Source organism: Spermophilus citellus (assembly GCF_964194105.1).
Source record: "Spermophilus citellus genome assembly, chromosome: 10".
Lineage (NCBI taxonomy): Eukaryota > Metazoa > Chordata > Mammalia > Rodentia > Sciuridae > Spermophilus > Spermophilus citellus.
Window position 1 is genome coordinate 25,226,743 of NC_138197.1, and position 20,513 is coordinate 25,247,255.

The window sequence follows — 20,513 nt, forward strand, 5'->3', positions numbered from 1 at the left end:
AATCCAAGAAGGAAGCAAAAAGATCACCTCTATAGGAAGATAGAGGTTATAAAAAAAAATCCTTGAAATGAAAGAAATAATAAAACAAATTAAAAACACAAATGAGAGCATCACCAGCAAACTAGACAACTGAGAAGATAGGACATCATACATCGAAGACAAAGAATATCATCTTGAAAAGAACGTAAACAGCAGAGCAAAAATGATAAGAAACCATGAGCAGAACATCCAAGAAATATGGGATAGCATAAAAAGACCAAATTTAAGAGTTATTGAGATAATGGAGGGCATAGAGATCCAAACCAAAGGAATGAGCAATCTGTTCAATGATATAATATCAGAAAATTTTTCAGACATAAAGAATGAAACAGAAACCCAAATCCAAGAAGCCTACAGGACACCGAATGTGCAAAATCACAACAGATCCATACCAAGACACATTATAATGAAAATGCCCAACACACAGAATAAGGAGAGAATTTTAAAAGCCACAAGAGAAAGGAATCAGATTACATATAGGGGTAAACAAATTAGGATAACGGCGGATTTTTCAACACAGACCCTGAAAGCTAGAAGATCCTAGAACAACATATTTCTCTGAAAGATAATGGGTTCCAACTAAGAATCTTGTATCCAGAAAAACTAAGCTTCAGATTTGAAGATGAAATAAAAACTTTCCACAATAAACAAAAGTTAAAAGAATTTACAGCTAGAAAACCGGCACTACAAAATATCCTTGGCAAATGTATTTCATGAAGAGGAAATGAAAAACAACAATGAAAACCAGCAGAGGGAGGTAGTACACTAAAAGAAAAACTAATCAAAGAAGAAAACCAACAAAATAAATAACAAAAATAAACAAATATGGCGGAAATACAAACCATGACTCAATAGTAACCCTAAATGTTAATGGCTTAAACTCACCAATCAAAAGACATAGGCTAGCAGACTGGATTAAAAAAAGATCCAACAATATGCTGCCTACAGGAGACTTATTTGATAGGAAAAAACATAAACAGACTGAAGGTGAAAGGTTGGGAAAAATCATACCACTCACATGGACTGCAGAAGCAAGCAGGGGTCTCCATACTCATCAAATAAAGTAGACTTCAAGTCAAAGTTAATCAAAAGGGATAAAGATGGACATTACATACTGCTCAAGGGAACCACACACCAATAAGACATAACAATCATAAATATATATGCCCCAAACAATGGTGCAGCTATGTTCACTAAACAAACTCTTCTCAAGTTCAAGAATCAAATTGACCACAACACAATAATCTTGGGTGACTTTAATATACCTCTCTCACTACTGGACAGATCTTCCAAACAAAAGTTGAATAAAGAAACTACAGAGCTCAATAACACAATTAATAACTTAGACTTAAGTGACATATATAGAATATATCAACCAGCATCAAGCGGATACACTTTCTTCTCAGCAGCACATGGATCCTTCTCAAAAATCGACCATATACTATGCCACAGGGCAACTCTTAGCAAATACAAAGGAGTAGAGATACTACCATGCATTTTATCAGATCAAAATGGAATGAAATTAGAAATCAATGACAAAATAAAGAATAAAAAATTCTGCATCACATGGAGACTGAACAATATGCTACTGAATGAACAATGGTTACAGAAGACATAAAGGAGATTAAAAATTTCTTAGAGGTAAATGAGAACACAGACATATGAAATCTCTGGGACACTATGAAAGCAGTACTAAGGAAAATTCACTGCATGGAGTTCATTTCTTAAAAGAAGAAAAAGTCAACAAATAAATGACCTCACACTACATCTCAAAGCCCTAGGAAAAAAAAGAATAAATCAGCAGCAAAAGCAGTAGAAGGCAAGAAATAATTAAAATCAAGAGCTGAAATCAATGAAATTGAAACGAAAGAAACAATTGGAAAAAATAGACAAAACATTAATAAAATTGAGATAGGGTCTTCCTAAATTGATAATATTGACTTTGAATCTGTGATTCTTCTGCCTTAGTCTCCCAAGTGGCTGGGATTACAAGCATGCAATACTGCACCTAGCTTATGTTGCCTCTTTCAAAGTAACAATTCCTGTGTTTTCATAAAATAGGAGGAAACATTACAAGTTAAAACTAAAACCTCAAGTTAATACTTTAAAGAAAGTTAAAATCCTAATGGACAAAGGTGGGCAAAGTGGTTCACACCTATAATTCTGTTGACTCAAGAGGTTGAGGCAGGAGGATCACAAGTTCAAGGCCAACCTCAGCAACTTATCGAGATCCTGTCTCAAAATAAAAAATAAAAAACAGGTTGGGGATGTAGCTCAGTGGTTGAGTGCCTGTGGATTCAATGCTCAGTGCCAAAACAAAAACAAAAACAAATCCTAATGGATGACAATTCCTTGAAAAGTAAGTAGCAAAAAAGGGGAAACAAAAGATCAAAGGTTGAACCCTGCAAACACTGGCAGCTGAGGAGATAAGAAAAAAGATAATTTGAGGAAAACGATAGGCAAGGTGATCAAAAAGTCTGGAGAAAAGAGTAGAGCAAATGTTAGGAAAAACATGTATCTCAAGATAATACATAATGCAATGAAATGGCAGAAGTACCTGGAGCAAAGCTTAAGAGGAAGGTAAATTTAAAGAAAAAGGGTCTATAAAGAAATTTGATGAAAGTGTCACAAATAATATGATAGAGGATCAGGAAATGTGATGTGTATTCAATTTATCATAAAAAATAAAAAATAACGCACCATCAAAACTCAGGTTAGCTGGGCACAGCAGTGCCATGCCTATAATCCCAGAGACTTGGAAGGCTGAAACAGGAGGAACCCAAGTTTGAGGCCATGCTCAGCACCTTAGGCCCTAGGCAACTTCGCGAAACCCTGTCTCAAAATAAAAAATATAAAGAGCTAGGGACATAGCTCAGTGGCAAAGGATCACTGGGTTCAATCCCTAGTACCCAAACAAACACACACAAAAACAAAAAACCTCAGGTTAAATGTGAAATGTGAGAAGATGAGTTTCAACCCAATACCCAATATATTTAAATTTCAAAATTAAGACTCTCATAAATAGAAAAGGAATTCATTTTTTTAAAAAAGTACAATAAAATCAAATTTTAAGAACAAAGGTATAAAGGGAATATTTTAAAGTAGGAATATTAATTACCAAACAAACTGTCATACATCTTCAAAAAAGTAAAGTTTTGTAAAAATCAACTTGTATATTGTGTTTTTCTTATTTCTATCATAGGTAATTCAAACAACTAGAAAAAAGAAATCTAGCCATTTAGTTCTCTAAGCTAATGTAAATTCTTAAAATAATGAGCTTTGAATATTTTGTGGTAATAATATTTTCACTATGTCAGCTTTATATTTTGATTCATTGATATTTTCCCATATATGCCTATTAAAAAAAGTGAAACTATCAGTTTTATTTTTCAGATCCAAATTACTATATCATTTTCCCTTAGCTTAAACCTATACTCAATCCTCTCAAGATCCTTCAAATCGTACAATATATATTATTCATCATTTGAAATAAATTTGGATATACAAACTTCTTAATTTTTTGATTAAACAAACTTCCCAAATTGAAGTGTTACTTTCAAAAAAACTTGATTTCATTCAAAGGAAAACAAATTTCTATTGTTAAGCATCTCAGGTATGTCAAAAAATAAAATGTCTGCATAACATACCAGTTTTTTTGTTTTTGTTTTTGTTTTAGCTATTAAATATCTATCCTTCTAAAAAAAAAAAAAGGAGATCTCAAATTAGTATCCTACACTAAGTGAACTTGAAAGAATAAGTGATGTATACAAGGAAATAAACTTTGATCCATACCTTGCTCCACATACGAAACTAAACTGAAATAAGTCAAATTCCTTAATATGAAAGCTAAAATTATAAAACTTCTAGAAAACATTGGAGAAAATCTTTGTGACTTTGGGTTAGGCAAAGATTGGGGTTTTTTGGGTTGGTTTTTTAGATACAACCAAATGTCCAACCCATAAAAGAAAAACAAAGCTAAACTTCATAAAAATGAAGAATGTTTATTCTTCAAAAAGATACTATTAAGAAAATAAAAGGTCAAAGTACAGACCAGAGGAAAATGTTTTCAAATCACATATCTGACATAGAATGTGTATCTGGAATATATAAAGAACTCTGAAAAATTCAATAAGAAAACACCCTAATTATAAATTCAGCAAAAGATACATACATGGCAAATAAGTATACTTAAAAATGATAAACATCGTTATACATTAGGGAAATTAAAATTAAAATCACAATGAAATACCACTACAAACCTATCAAAATGTCTAAAGTTAAAAAAACTAACCATACCAAGTAACAGTGAGGATGTAAGGCAAGTGGAACTCTCATACACTGCTGGTGGAAATGTAAAATACTACTACTACTTTACGGTTTGGCTGTTGTTTGGAAAAAAAATTAAAACATACACATACTACGTGACTCAACCATTCCACTCTTACTATTTATCCAAGAGAAAATCTTGCACCCAAATGTCTAGAGCAGTTTAAAACATTAATAGCCAAAATCTGGAAACAATTCAAATGGATATTTACAAGTGAATGAATAACCTTCATGGTACATCCACTCAGTGAAAAACTACTCAGCTATATACATATATATGCAACAACATGAATGAATTGCAGAGGAATTAAGCAGAGTGACAGAAGCTAGATAAATGGGCACAATGGCATATGCCTATAGTCCCAGTTACTTGGAAGCCTGAGGTTGGAGGATCATTTGCGCCAATGAGTTCTAGACCAGTATAGGAAACATATTGAGACCCTATTTCAAAAAAACAAACAAACAAAAAAACACAAGACAAAAACACAAATTGTAGGAATTGTGTGATTCAATGTAAGTTAAACTCTAATAAAAACCCAAAGAAAGATTAGTGGGTTTGGGGTAGGATGGCATGTGGCAAGAGAAAAGGAACACAAAGGGACATGAGGAAACTTTTAGAGGTGATAGATATATTCACAATCTTTTTTTTAAATTTTTTTTTTAGTTGTAGATAGACACAATATCTTTATTTCACTTTTATATTGTGCTGAGGATCAAACCTAGTGTCTTCCACATGCAAGGCGAACACTCTACCCTACCACTAAGCTACAACTCCAGCCCTATATTCATGATATTGACAGTGGCAACAGTTTCTTGGACACAGAGAGAATCAAACTTTATCAAATTGTATATATTAAACGTGTAACTTACTGCATATCAATTACACCTCAACAGAACTGTTTTTAAAGTGGGGATAGAATATAAGGCAAAGAGGAAAGAGTGATATTACAAAAGCAGGAGGGAGAGCTGGGATGCAGCTCAGTGACTGAGCACTTCCGTAGCATGTACAAGGCCCTGAATTTGATCCCCAATACTAAGAGGGCGAGGGAGGAGACAGCATAGTAGACGCTAGCTATTTAGGAAAGATTACGGAGAATGGGCCAATATGAGGCTGATGATACAGATTTTTCTCATTTATTTCAATGTTTCAAATGTTTAATTTATTCTAAGCATTCAAAATCTTAATCCTTGCCAAGCATGGTGGCACATGCTTATAATTCTATATACTCGGTAAGCTGAAGCAAGATCCCAACTTTAAGGTCAACCTGCACAATATAGTATAAGATCCTGTCTCAAAATAAAATTTCTAGAAAAGGCTGAATGTAACTCTGTGGTAGAACACTTACCTAGCGTGCAAGAGGCCCTCATTTCAATCACCAGTATTAGGGGGTTGAGGGGAGGATAGGTGACAGACTCTCGGTTTTTCAGTCTTCCCTATTCATTAAATTACTAAATTACTTACAAGGAGGAAAGATAGATTAATGTAATCACTAAAAATGTAACTTTTATCAAATGTAAGGCTAGAGGAAAAAGAATTGAATTTTCTTGTCTAAAAAAATAACACTATATGTGGGATTTTGCTGGGGGGTAACTAGGCATGAACCCAGGGGTGCTTTATCAATGAACTATACTCCCAATCCTTTTTAAAATTTTGAGACATGGTCTCACTAAGTTGCCCAGGCTGACCTTGAACTGTGATCCTCCTACCTTAGCCTCATGAATAGTTGGGATTACAGGCATGTACCACCACAGTCAGCTTAGAAAATTTAAAAAGATAAATACATACCTAAGGAATTCAACCTGATAGAATTCTAATTTTAAAAAGTTAGAGATGATAAAAATATAAAACTTTCAAAATTAGTGACTTCTGTGTTCAACACCTAAAGGGAACTCTTTTCATAGGTTCAGTTTTTTTCTTATTCCATAAGTAATATCAAATACAAGAAATGTAGAAAAAAAGAAAAACTATATAGGATGTGTTCAGGAAACTCACCATTTGTACAACAGATTCCCTTAAACGTGTTTCTTCTTCAGTCATAAGAGTCAATTCTTTGCAGACCATAGCAGCCAGCCCCACATCTAAGCATTCTGGATCTGCTGCCATCTTGAAAATGAGCTCCTCATGTGAAAAGACACAATGACGCCTTAGCCGGCGGTAATGATTTACACACTGACGTCCAATAGGCAACTAAAAACAAGAGATTTCCAAATTAATTACTTACTTATAACATATTCCAATATGGAACCATTACTTATCCTTCAAATCTTCCTTTTTCACATAAATAAGACAGAATAAAAATCCCATCTAAGAGGGGATTATAAATAAGCATGCTATGAACCAGTTAGAATTTCAAAGGCCCATCCCACAGAAAATTTCCATAATTTGAGATGCTAAACTTTGGATCTAACATGCTAATTTTCTTCTTATTGTGTACATCAAGAAGCAGGGTTCCAAACAACAGTAAGTGTTAGCGAGGATATGAGGATATGAAAAGGCACACTCATACATTGCTTGTGGGAATGTAAATGGGTACAACCAATCTGGAAAGCAGTATAGAGGTTCCTTAGAAAACTTGGAATGGAACCACCATTAGACCCAGCTATCCCATTCTTCTTAAAAACAGGATACTACAATGACGCAGTCACTTCAATGTTTATAGCTGTATAATTCACCATAGCTAAACTGAAGAACCAACCTAGATGTTCTTCAATAATGAATGGATAAAGAAACTGTGGTATGTCGCCCTCGGAGCCATCGCTGCCGCCGCCATGTCTTCCGGGACCAGCGTGAGCGCCCTGCAGCGCCTGGTGGAGCAGCTCAAGCTGGAGGCCAGCGTGGAGAGGATCAAGGTCTCTCAGGCTGCAGCAGAGCTTCAGCAGTACTGCATGCAGAATGCCTGTAAGGATGCTCTGCTGGTTGGAGTTCCAGCCGGAAGCAACCCCTTCCGAGAGCCCAGATCCTGCATTTTACTCTGAAATCTTGATCGAACCCAGGGCCTCACACATGCCAGGCAAGCACTCTACCACTGAACCGCGACTCCAGCTCCTTCATTATTATTTTTTAAGAGGAAAAGGACCTAGATTTAGTCTTTTTGGGCTAACATATTTCAAATGATATGTTCTACATGATGTTTATACTGGAAGAAGTTTGTTGAGAAATGCCTTCGAGCACAAAGTAATGAATGACTGACTCCAAGTCTCAAGAAAACACTTTTCTTTAGCCAAATGACTGAGATATTTCAGACCTTTCCAGTGTCCTGATCTTACAGCCAAAATTCTACAGAAATTAATGATTTTCTACTCAAATAAGGAAACTGAGTGAAGAAATAGAATTGTTTTAAGTAATAATGGCTTGGTTCTTCTGAAGAAGTGCTTTGTATTAAGATAAAAACCTTACCACCAAATATACCAAAATACACCTCTTTAATAAGTGAATTACTGGTGTTGCTATACCTAAAATATCATGTATGTTTTATTAACTGGATGTTTACATTTTAGGAAGGAAAACACTTTTGTTTATTAAAAAAAATGGAGTATTTGTAATTTGTTGTTCCTAAGATTTTTATACTATAATAAAATTTGTTCTATCATAAATTTACAATTACTAAATGAAGACAAGAAAGTATAAAATTGTGGGGGAAGAATAGACTTTACTAATCAAATGATGCCTTGATTTTTTCTAAATAAGATTGTTTTATTTAACACAAGAGGTGTTGTTTAGAAAGATTCATGTTATGATATATATTAGGTTGTCCCATTTTATGTATGAAGCAGATTTTATCTCTTTTTAAGTTCCTTTACTTTATAGTTGTGGTTGCACTTTTAAAAAGATACTACATTATTTCATGCCTTTAAAAAAATGTTTAAAGTAGGACCTACATACAGAACATTGCAAAAGATTGAAAACAAAGTAATGTGAAAATATTATGACCTAAAAGAATTCTTCATGTCACAAGGGTTTGACTTTGATGATGTGCCTTTGATTTAATTTGGGATACTTTAGAAGGATACTTAGTGTTTGTAATAATCTTTGAAGATCTTGGAAATAAATTCTGTTTAATTCATCAAAAAAAAAAAAAAGAAACTGTGGTATATATACACAATATATCACTCAGCATAAAAAGAGAATAAGATTGTGGCATTTGCAGGTAAATGGATGAAGTTGGAGAATATCATGCTAAGCAAAGTAAGCCAATCCCAAAAAACCAAAGGCCAAATGTTTTCTCTGGTAAGTGGATGCTGATCCACAATGGGGGTTGTAGAGGGGTGGGGGGAACTTTGGGCCAAGGGGAGGGAGGGAAATGGAGGGGGTATGCGGGTAAGAAAGATTGTGGAATGAGACAAACATCATTACTCTAGGTACATGTATGATTGCACACGTGGTGTGATTCTACATCGTGTTCAACCAGAAAAATAAAAAGTTGTGCTCCATTTGTGTGTAATGAATTGAAAAGCTTTCTGCTGTCATATATAACTGATTAGAACTAATAAAAAATAAAGTTAAAAAAAGAAGCAGGGTTCCTTGGCATATAAATGAAGCAGCAAACTCTATTAGACCAGTGTAACATGGCTACTCTGATAAGAAAATTAAAGTATTGTAAAAATAAGTAAAGAATTGTAAAATTTCAGGCCATAAAGGATTAGATGTCCTAGAACAAAAAGAACAGATGCAATTAGAAGAAAAAAAGAGAAATGGAAAGAAAAAGGGGGTAAGTACTACTAAAGCATTCCACACTAACTTTTTATATTTTTGTAAGAAAAAAAAAAAACGATAGTTTAAATTTTTGCATTTCTAGAAATCCTTTTAAAAACGGCCAGCCTATTCAAGAAAGTGAAATTCAAATTCAAGAAAGTGAAATAATGAGATTAAATACTTTGTTTCCATAATAAAAAGAAATAAATGGCTAAAAGAACAATTTTCATAAATCAAATACTAAGTTTATAGCTCAGCAGAAAAGCGTGGGCTTAACATGCTGGAGGATCTGGGTTAGAACCCCAGCACCACAAAACAAAGAACAACAAAAAAAAAATACACTCTTTAAGGTAATTTCTGCAAATTTCTACAATGATCAAGGTATAAATCAAATTATGATATGAGCCACACACTGCACCATGCACCTGCACACCCACTCTAACTTCAACCTCTTTCTTATAGCTAAAAATTGTTCTGTTTGTATTTTAAAACTATAATATAAAAGAAAGAAAATAAGAAAAAGAATCTTTAAAAACCTTTTCAAATTCACTTCCTTTTTGAGAAAAGCAGAGAGGAATCAGGAAACTCAAAGAGCATGAGGTTATCTCTGAATCAGGCATGCTTTTCAAAGAAACAATTACTTCCAAAAATATGTATTTTTAATGTATGATTAGGAGTCATATTGTCTATTAAAAACATACAACTCTTTCATGTCTTCATTCTTAAATGTTTACTTTTTAAACATTTCTCACACAGTTAAAATACAAGAGCAAATAGGGAAAAAAACAAACTATGAAGACTAGGGATGTAGCTCAGTGGTAGAGTGCTTGCCTACCATGCAGAAGGCCCTGGGCTCAATCCCCAGTATAGAAAAAAACAAAAATTAAAAAATTAAAACTGGAGATTTCAGTTCTTAATTATTATAAGGAATTCACATAAAATAGAACTGCAGCTTATAAAAATTAGTCTCACTGCCTTATTCCAGAGATAAAGCTATTTTAACTTTTCATTGTATCACTATCTTCTTCTAAAGAGTATTAAGGACCCTCACCCACAACATTTGACCTGCTTGAGATTATTCAATGAATTTATTAGCACATTACATATCAGGTAAAAAACTTAGGCCCAGTGAAATTAAGAGCTACTCAAGATCAAATTCAGTTACAGTAAGCATGTTAAAGGCAGAAACAATCCCTAACTCTTGAATCATCCTGCTTCCTACCATACACCTAGCCAAGTACCAGGTGAATAAAAAACAGGCAATAAATATTAGCTGAATTTTTTAAAACAAATAAAGCTCAAACTCAAAGGCAAATCCTAAATTTAGTCTTGTTCATGCTAAATTATGCTGTTTCCAAAGCTCAATAAGAAGTTTAAAATTACTGAACTTAAATACAACTGTTCACAAGGTAGGCATGATGTACACACGTATAGTCCTAGGTACTCTGGAGGCTGAAGCTAAATTGAGCCAAGGAACTTGAGGACAATCTGGGCAACAGACCAAGATCCTGTCTCAAAACCAAATTAAAGCCAGGCATGTGGTCGCACACCTGTAATCCCAGCAGCCAAGGTGCTAAGGAACTCAATGAGACCCTGTCTCTAAATATAATACAAAAAAGGGCCGGGGATATGGCTCAGTGACTGAATGCCCTGAGTACAATTCCCAGTACCCCCTACCCCCAAAAAGGAAAGAAATTTAAATAAATAAGACAAGACTGCTCTTATTTCATCTTATTCATTAGCCAAGAAAACAAAAATTCTCCATGGTTAATCATATAATTTAATAAATTAAGGTACCTACAGAAAACATAAGATTCACTATTACTTAATAATTTTCCCCATAACATTGAGAGGCATCAAAAAACAGCATTACTAAAAGAAAAATGAAGTCAGGGAGTGAGTATTATAAATATGCAGTCTTTTCCCAATTGATATAATGTAACCATAACTAATTATGTTTTGATATCTATCTCATACAAAAGCACAGCAACAATCACTGACATTGTCCTTTACACATTTTAAGATTCCAAAGTGCTCAGATAAAGCAAAGTCTAAAGGAACCATATACTCCCTCAAAAAGGGCTCAGACTGTCCATTTAAAGTTCAACAGAATGGGGGGAAATAGTGAACAGAGAAGTAAAAAATCATAAAATCTTCCAAATAATGTGACAGACTCTCTACTTTTAACTTTCTAAATTACAAGAGCCACTCCAGTTTCTACTGAAATATTCATAGACCTTACTCAGAACCCAGTTAAGCAAATATGACAACTAAGCTACATTTTATAGGGGTGTTAGTGGACGTACAACAGCCACTTGCTATAGAACAGACCCAGTCAGCAGTACAGAAGTTCACAGCTTCAGCAAAGTTGTAGCCCTGGTTAAATCCAGAGTGATAGGCACGAGGAAATGTCACAACAAACTCGCCAGCACACTGATTGGTCCTGTACACCTAAATGCAAATTGAGAACAGGAATACAAAAATGAAAAAAAAAAATAAAACAACAAAAAGAAGACAGATTTTATCAGTCACATAGATCCAGAAGCACTTTCTAACCTAAAAATAATAAAGCATTATCTTAAGGCATATCAAAAATAAAATTAGAGTTTAAGAAAGAGCTAGAATTCTACCTTCTTAAAATAGTCACTGATAATACATTATAATTTATAAAAATTAGCAACCAAAAGAAACTGAAAATGTTACTCTCACTGAATGACTAGTCTTCTAACATAATAAACTTTTTATAATTAATAGAAATTTTTTTATTCATCTATTATAAATACCATGAAAGCATGAAGTTTTCTACTACCTTGAGATAAGTTTTGGGAAACTGATTAACTTATACATTATAAAATAAGCCCCAAATTAGTCTTCCTGAATCTTACTTTGTTTTACAATACTATGGGTATCTTGAAAAGTTACAGATTCAATTAGAAATTTACTCTTTAGGGACAAAGTAACACTATAAATGTTAATCTACTTTTCTCATTAAAGTTATAACAAATATTTAATTTTATGTAACATTTAATTTATATTTTATCAGGTTTTAGTAAGTTGATAATCATTTTTCAAAACAAGTTTAAATGAGAAAATCTATTTAGAATATATTTTTACTTCATTATCTCATATATTAAAAGCTGTTAAATCTTTACATAATAGCACTGGGGTTGTTGCTCAGTAGTAGAGTGCTAGCCTAGTGCATACAAGGCCCTGGGTTCAATCCTTAGCACCACATAAAAAATAAATTAATTAATTAAAAAGGTATTGACAACTACATCTAAAAAATAAATATTTAAAAAAATATTTATGGGCTGGGGATGTGGCTCAAGCGGTAGGGCGCTCGCCTGGCATGCGTGCGGCCCGGGTTCGATCCTCAGCACCACATACCAACAAAGATGTTGTGTCTGCCGAGAACTAAAATAAATAAATAAATAAATATTAAAAATTCTCTCTCTCTCTCTCTCTCTCTCCTCTCTCTCTTTAAAAAAAAATAAAAAATAAAATAAAAAAATAAAAAAATATTTATATATAAAAAAACAAGGATAAGAATTAGTCACTAGAGCTAACACTTCAAATACCTATATCCTAGCTAAACAGGGATAATAAGAAAAAATAAGAAAAAAAAATGGTTACCTGAAACAGAAGGCTGTTTGAATAAGTAGCTATATATAAAGTATGATTCATATCTTAAAATTTTCCTACTGGGTTGAGGATGAAGTTCAGTGGTGGCCTAGCACATGAGGCCTTAGGTTCAATCCCAAGCACCACAAAAAAATTAAAAATAAAAATAAAACACATCCCTTCTTACTCAAATAAGCTGTTCCCTAATTTAGCTAGAAAACAACAGAATCTTTCACTTCCAGGTACAAAAAAAATGTGATTCTTTCCAATCAAGAGCTAAAATAACTTTAAAAATACTGAAGGGAGATACAAAAACTCACAGGTACACCATGCTCCATTAGCACATTGGGGTTCATGATGGTGACTAACTGATGTAGGAGATCAGGCTGGGATTCAAATAACTCAGGTGCCAACTCCCTCATCACCTCCTCCAGTTGTTCTGCAGCATGAGATGGCACACCATACCATGTCTTTGGCTCCCCCCTAGCAAATGAAATAACTTGTTAGCCAGGTAGAGTATAGCTCCCAGGAAGTCAGGGCCTGAATCAACCCACTAAATTATAATCAACTATGTCTCATTCCATGGCCAGATTAAAGCCCTGAATCCTGACAAGCACCTCACAAATATGTTCTATTATTTGTAATAGGAAGTAGTGCAAGTATATGAATAGGTAGGTGCACTACCTCCTATCACCACTATTATAGGAACAACTCTAAGTACATGAACTTTTCAAGGGAGATCGGTAATAGTATCTTTGAACAGGAAAGACACTACATGAAAACCACTGTTCTAAATTATATTGACGAGCTATCTCAAATCACTAGTCCACTGTACATTCCTATTCTCCCCACAATGATCAAAATAAAAAGTCAATGGCTTCTAGAATAACTCTAAGTTTAATTTATTTCTAGGTATTTCTTTAATTTTGTTGTCCAAAGAAAAAGCCAAGATTAGGAATTGTTGAAACCTTGAATATGGTTGTCCATAAATCTATGGACCAAAAACTTGGCATCACTGAAACCCTAGACCACTACTCTCCCCCATAAAACTGAGATGATAAAAATATTTTGTTTGTGATAGCCAATACAGTGACCCCTAGTCATATGATCATAGAGCACAAAAAAGTAGCTACTGCAATTAAGAAAATAAATTTTTAATTTTACTTACTCTTAATTAATTTAAGTAGCCACATGTGGCCAGCAGTTATCACACTATACAGCACAGAAATGGAATAAGAAAATCACTAGTTTTCCACTGTATTCTGTGATCTAAGTACTATCTTCTAAGTGAAGACAAAAATATCACATAGTTAAGATATCAAAATAGTAGGTAAGAAACTAAGTAAATAAATAAAAGCTGTGAGATACAAAAAAAAATTCATCAAATGAACTGAATGACTGCACATGTAACTTGGGCAATTTGAAGGAAAATGTTATCGTAAAGAAAAACATTATTTGAATATTTCAACTACTAAAGGTCAGTCATATCTTCAAATTATATTTGAACTATATATTTGAGCTTTAAACACCATATTTTGCCTATCAAGATATATTAAAACTGGGTTGGTGATATAGCTCAGAGATATGGGACTTGCCTAGCATGTATTAGGTCCTGGGTTTGATCTCCAGCACCACCAAAAAAAAAAAAAAAAAAAAAAAAAAAAAAGATATCAGTAATTTTCATGTATACCAAATAACCATCATTTCAGCTACAACTTTAGATTAAACTATGTGCACATACTTTACAAGGGGACAACCTGAGGCACCTCCCCTTTCCTCCCCAATATGCTATCCTACTTTTGGGTAGAAAATACTTTTGAAGTGAGTTTTCCCTAATATATTAACTACTATTATTAAATCTTAAAAAAATAATTATTATCAGGGCTTGAGATAGAGTTGAATGGTAGAACATTGGTGCTCAGCTTGTGCATGGCCCTGGATTTGATCCCTAGCACATTCCTGCCTCAAAAAAAAAAAATCACTAAGTACATATGCTATACTGAAGACCATACATACCAATGCAAGTAGTTAATGGAATAACTCCAATGATCTTCAATGTGCCAACAAAAAGAAGAGAAACACATTCCTACATAGAGCCATGGCACCTTCATACCAGAAATGTCCACATTAATATGTGCAAGAACAGATTGCTCCAGGACAGGCATGTTATTCAAATTCCAACCACAAAGTGCATATTCCTTAAAAAAGAAAAAAGTTAAATGAAAAATCAGAAATGATGAGAGCTCAATAGAAATCTCAAGAGAATCTTTCCAAGAGAAAGTATGTTATAATATCTACCAAAAATTCTATGCTGTTATCTAACACTTGTAATTAATCTAGCTATATATTTAATCCTGTCTTCTTTTTAGGTACTATTTAGATTTCCCTTTATTTCAGATACCTTGTTTAAAAATATGAGTAAGGATTCAGTCTGCAATTAAAATAGCGTAAGATCCATTTTTATAGATCACTACTATATTTCTACTTTATCTCCAGCAACATAAGTTCCCAAATGTTTATATTATATGTATTGAATGATGCTAGACACAGTGTGAAGACAAAACATAAGATACATAATCATGAATTTGTGGCAAAAACTGAAGGCCAATGATGTAGAAAGTCACCACCATCATCCATCACTACAGACTCATCTATAAATATTAGATGAATTATAACAGTAATAAAGAAACTTGATTCACGGTTAAATTTGAAAAAAAGGGGGGGGGGATTCCTAGTTTTAAAACCAGGTGAAACAATGCCAGAATGGAAAAGAAAGCTACTCTCAGAGTGTCTTGGGGGTTTCCAATGGGACATAACTGCATAACTGAGTTTCAAACACTAACCCCTGCATATAGAGACTTAGAATGCTTATCAACCTTATGCTGAGCAATTCTCAACAGTGAGGATGACAGGATCCATGAAGTCAAAGCATTTTCATAATATTATAAAATGATATTTGCTTTTTTCACTAAAATCCTTACAGCAATGTGTGAGCTTTCCAGAGAAACCATGGTATGTGACAAAACATTGAATGCAAAGGCAGAGATGAGATGATGTTGCTGTTGTTATTATTGAGGCACTTTATCCTCTGACCTTTTCTTTTTTTATTTTGAGACAGGGTCTCACTAAAACTCTTAAGTTAAATAGCCAATGAAAAAGCTAAAGAGAAAATCTGTTAATGAGAAAACAAGATTTGAGGAAATGACTCATAATACAGCACAAGGAAACTACAAAGTGTAGTTAAGAGTCATGAAGGACAGAATAATCAAGTTAACTAGAAACTCCAATAAAAAATAACAAATCAGACATGGTGGCACACACCTGTAATCCCAGTGGCTTGGGAGGCTGAGGCAGGAGGAGTGCAAGTCCAAAGCCAGCCTCACAACAGCAAGGCACTAAGCAACTCAATCTCTAAATAAAATACAAAATAGGGCAAGGGATGTGGCTCAGTGTTCAAGTGCCCATGAGTTCAATCTCTGGTACAAAAAAAAAAAAGAAAAGGAACAACAAGGATCCCCCAACTTCGCCCTCCTTCAGCAGGAAGCATAGAAATGGAATGTAGAAAATTGGCAGTGGGGAAATGTAACAGTCCACTTTATGCTTTGAATATAGCCCTTGCTGCTATACAAAAATAAAAAAATAACAGGGAGATACAATTTCTACCCAATAGGCTAAAATTAGGAAGAAGAAAAAAAGAATGAAAGATAAAAGGATTAACAGATACTATTCGACTACTCGATTTCTTTTTTTTTTTGGGGGGGGGGCGTTGGTTAGTTAGACACCTGGTTGGCTGAAAAAAATAATCTAGTTAAAGACATGAGGTCTACATATAAAAAAGTTACAGGTCAAGGCAATATATATTAAATTCCAAATGTAGACATAAGGGTAAATTATATAGTTCTTCGGGGGACAATAAAATAGTAGTCATCATGAGTTTGAATTACTGAGAAAACATCATGGAAAAGGAAGAACCTGAGTTGAGCTTTCAAGGATAGCTAAGATATGGATATGGATTAAAGTGATAGGATTAAAGCGATTGTTCAGTGATACAGCACATGTTAATCATGTATGAGTCCCTGGGTTCAAGCCATGGCACCAAAGACAACAAAAAAGATTTCAAGAAACATTCTAAGAGGCAGAGCTACAGGAATGTAAAAGTAAATTGCAGAGAGAGAGAATATACTAGTCTGGCTGGTGAAGGGGCAAAGTGAAAGACTAATACTTAGAAATATAGAAAATAAGACTAGAAAGAAGGATTGATCTTAAATTTTGGACTAAAAAGCTCAGATTTCATCCTTTACTCAGTAGGAAAATTTCAAACATAAACAAAAATAGAGTTCCATGGTAAATTCCCAACAGTCTTCTACACTAATATAGAACTTTTCCCAAATGATTCAAAAATGGCTCACAGTGCCCAGACTGTCACTAGCTACCAATAAAAACCTTGGGCACTAAGTCTCTAATGATTTTTCTTGGTAGAAAACACTTCACACTTGTTGCCACATTTTGATTCTGGAGTGATTAAACACTTTTTGCGGGGAGAGAAGGGGCAGTTCTAAGACTTGCATCCAGGGCCTCATATGCTAGATAAGTGCTCTATAACTGAACTACATCCCCAGCTTTTTAATTTCATTTTGAGACAGTCATGCCAATTAACCCAGGCTGGCCTTGAACTTGAGATCCTCTTAGCTCCTGCATTAGCCTCCTGAGTAGCTGGGATTGTAAGTGTATACTAACATACCCAGCCCCATGTACTGGGGATTGAACCCAGGGCACTCTACTACTGAGTTACACCCCTGGCCCTTTTTATTTTGAGACAGGTTCTTGATAAGAAGCTGAAGCTGGCCTCGGACTTGCAATCCTTCTGCCTCAGCCTCCCAAGTAAACAGGATTACAGGTGTGCATTACTGCATCCAGCAGTACATTATTTCAACAAGAGATAAAATTATTAAATTACTACCAATTATAAAGGGAAAGAAAAAGTGGCAAGGACCAAAATAAAGAAAAATGAATGATCACCTCAATTCAGTTTTACATATCTCTGTGACAGGACTTCTCTATATATCACAATTTAAATATCTAGATTGAAAACCAACTTGCCTGGATATAGAAAGAAACATTTCAGGACCCATCAATAAATGTAATTTTTTAAAAATTATAAATCACTTTCTAGTTTTTACAACAGAAAAAGCTAGGCAAATTTTCAGCACAGTTAAAGCTTTAAGCTAATTATTTTGAAATGAAGAACTATATAGTTTTTAAAGATATTTTAAATTCATTGTTTTTAAAACTATGACTAACATTCAAAAATAAATAATAAAAAAAATAAATCCTACATACTTAATATTTTTAAAGAATATGTCCCTTAAAATTAGAGAAGGGGTGGGGTGTGGGGGCAGGAAAGATGACGGAACAAGATGGCCATCCATTACCCAGGTACATGTATGACTGCACATCTGGTGTGATGCTACATCATGTACATTCAGAGAAATGAAAAGTTGTGCTCCATTTATGTACAATGAATTAAAATGCATTCATATACACTTAATTAGAACAAATAAATCCAAAGAAAGAAAAAGTTGTCCCAGAAGGCTGGGGAAATTTGTGGATACTTTGATTGTACCTTTAAAAAAAATTAGAGCAGAGCAGTTTTCTATGAAAAAACTAAATCAGTTTGGGGCTAAGCACAAGTTTAGACAATATTATTTATACCTCTTCTTCTGGCAACATCTTTCTCCGACCATCCTTCACAGGAAATCCACTTCCAAAGTCTTTTGAGGAGATATCAGCTCCATACTCTACAATAACATCTTCTTCAATGCTGCTGACCAGGCGCCAGAATTCCTTTTCTACTAGTTCTGTAGGAACCATCTACAAAAGAAAACAAAGTTAAAAGATTATTAACCCACTGTAACTATAAATCTACTATAACATAATACACAGGCCAAGTGAACACAAACTCATAACTAAAACTTTCTCATTTCCCAAAACAGGAATGACTAGGGTCTTAGCTTTTCCCACAAAGAATGGGGAACTAAGAATAGGGAAAAGTTAAGAAAATTTGGATAGTCAGAAAAAAACATAATGAACTTGGACAGTTTTTTTTCTGAAAGAAGCTACTTCCCAAGAAAGATGAAATTGAACTAGGACATCAAGTAGAAAGAAGAAAATGAAAATGACAACAAAACTGAATTTTTAACAGCTTCGGCAAAATGTTTTAATAGAAACTAAAAAACCCAAGATCCTCCAGGAAAAGCAGCAAACCCCATAATACAAGTAACTAAACAAAAGCAGTAATAACCAAATTGCTTCATATTTTTCTGTAAAGAATTTTTCACATGCACATTAAAACAGATTTCTTAGTAGAAGATGACAAACTGCCACATTAAGAGTTAAAAGTGCTGGGGTTGTGGCTCAGTGGTAACACGCTTGCCTAGCATGCGTGAAGCAATGGGTTCAATACTCAGCACCACATACAAATAAATAAAATAAAGGTCTATCAACAACTAAAAAAAATATATTAAAAAAATTAAAATAAACAGAATAGATGATAGGTCCCTAATTTCTCAAGATTTAGTGTTATCTCATCTTTTTTATTCTGCCCATTTCCCACACAATCTTAAAAGTAAAAAGCAAACCAAAAGCTTTAGACTCAGATAAATCTTTGTAACTCTCCAAACTAACCTACTGTTGCTACTCACATGGACTGGCATATTAAAATAATCAGACTTAAAATTATCTGCCATCTCTCCAAAGCTCTGAAGTGTATATTCTCGTACAGCTTGTTCAAATCCAAAGGCTTCTCGAGGTTTGTTACATTCCTGAAAAGGAAGCAAAAATAAATAAGATTAATTCACTTGAACCACAACTGGAGAAAATATTAAAAACTCATAGATAGGGAAATGATCAAGGAAGGTAGTACCTAAATGAAACATATCCAATTAATCCTAGCCAGCAAAGCAAGTATCAGTTACTTGCAATTGGTATCATAAAATAATATTCTGGAACCTCAACTACATTTTCACAATCTTTCAGCAGGAAGGTGGTAATGAGATAGCTTTAGACTCTGAAGTTGGTGTTATCCTCTGCTACCACAACAAGCACCTGGGACTAACAACTTGGAATCAAGCCCAGGAATGCCTATCATTTTTAAAAGTATATATTTTTAGTTGTAGATGGACACAGTACCTTTATTTTATTTATATACAGTACTAAGAATCGAACCCAGTGCCTTACACATGCAAGGCAAGTGCTCTACCACTGAGCCACAAACCCTAGGCCCTGCCTATCATTCTTAGGATTCAGTGGATCTGGCCAAGGAGAAGATAAATATTCACAGAGGAAGGAAAAGTTATGGATAATGAAATAACCAATAAGTAGTTAAGATATCTGGCTAGGAGAATGATTTGTTCATAATATCAATCACCATAACAAAACTTAAAATATTTATAGTAAAAATGCCATAGAATAGACATTATGATTGATGTATGTATATAGGTGACTCTATGACCAGTGTGATTCTGCAATCTGTACAATTAGAAAAATTATACCCCAATTCATACAAATGTATGAATTGCCAAGATCATTGTAATGTCATGTGTAGATAATAAAAAAAAAGTAAAAATGCCTCTGAGTCTATTAACCTTGAACACAGTAACAAATAAATAATAATTCAAAGGCTATAAAAGATCTTTGAAGTACTTGGATATACCCAGCCAACTCCACTTTAATGCCCTACCATGACATTTTGTTAAAATAAGTAACAGACTATGTATTTCATAATGACACCATTATTTTTTAATAAGAAAAATTTAGTACAATCAAATCAAAATCT

At 33.9% G+C, this 20,513-nt stretch overlaps 2 protein-coding genes across 3 annotated transcripts in view; one reads left to right on the forward strand and one right to left on the reverse strand.

Moving 5' to 3' along the window:
• KDM5A (lysine demethylase 5A) overlaps positions 1-20,513 on the reverse strand; it is an 88,424-nt gene that overhangs the window by 44,369 nt on the left and 23,542 nt on the right. For both annotated transcript variants that reach the window (XM_081309798.1, XM_081309799.1), the window contains exons 9-14: positions 19,381-19,500; positions 18,392-18,550; positions 14,696-14,877; positions 13,000-13,162; positions 11,390-11,509; positions 6,359-6,553 (exon numbers count right to left, since the gene is read on the reverse strand). In XM_081309798.1, coding sequence (XP_081165924.1) covers positions 6,359-6,553; positions 11,390-11,509; positions 13,000-13,162; positions 14,696-14,877; positions 18,392-18,550; positions 19,381-19,500 — 939 coding nt within the window. The remainder of the gene's footprint in view (positions 1-6,358; positions 6,554-11,389; positions 11,510-12,999; positions 13,163-14,695; positions 14,878-18,391; positions 18,551-19,380; positions 19,501-20,513) is intronic.
• LOC308657564 (guanine nucleotide-binding protein G(I)/G(S)/G(O) subunit gamma-10-like) lies at positions 7,135-8,353 on the forward strand (the record flags this gene model as incomplete). The annotated part of the gene is made up of 1 exon (XM_081309364.1): positions 7,135-8,353. One exon carries the CDS (start codon positions 7,135-7,137, stop codon positions 7,339-7,341), a length of 207 nt encoding a protein of 68 aa, XP_081165490.1. The 3' UTR covers positions 7,342-8,353.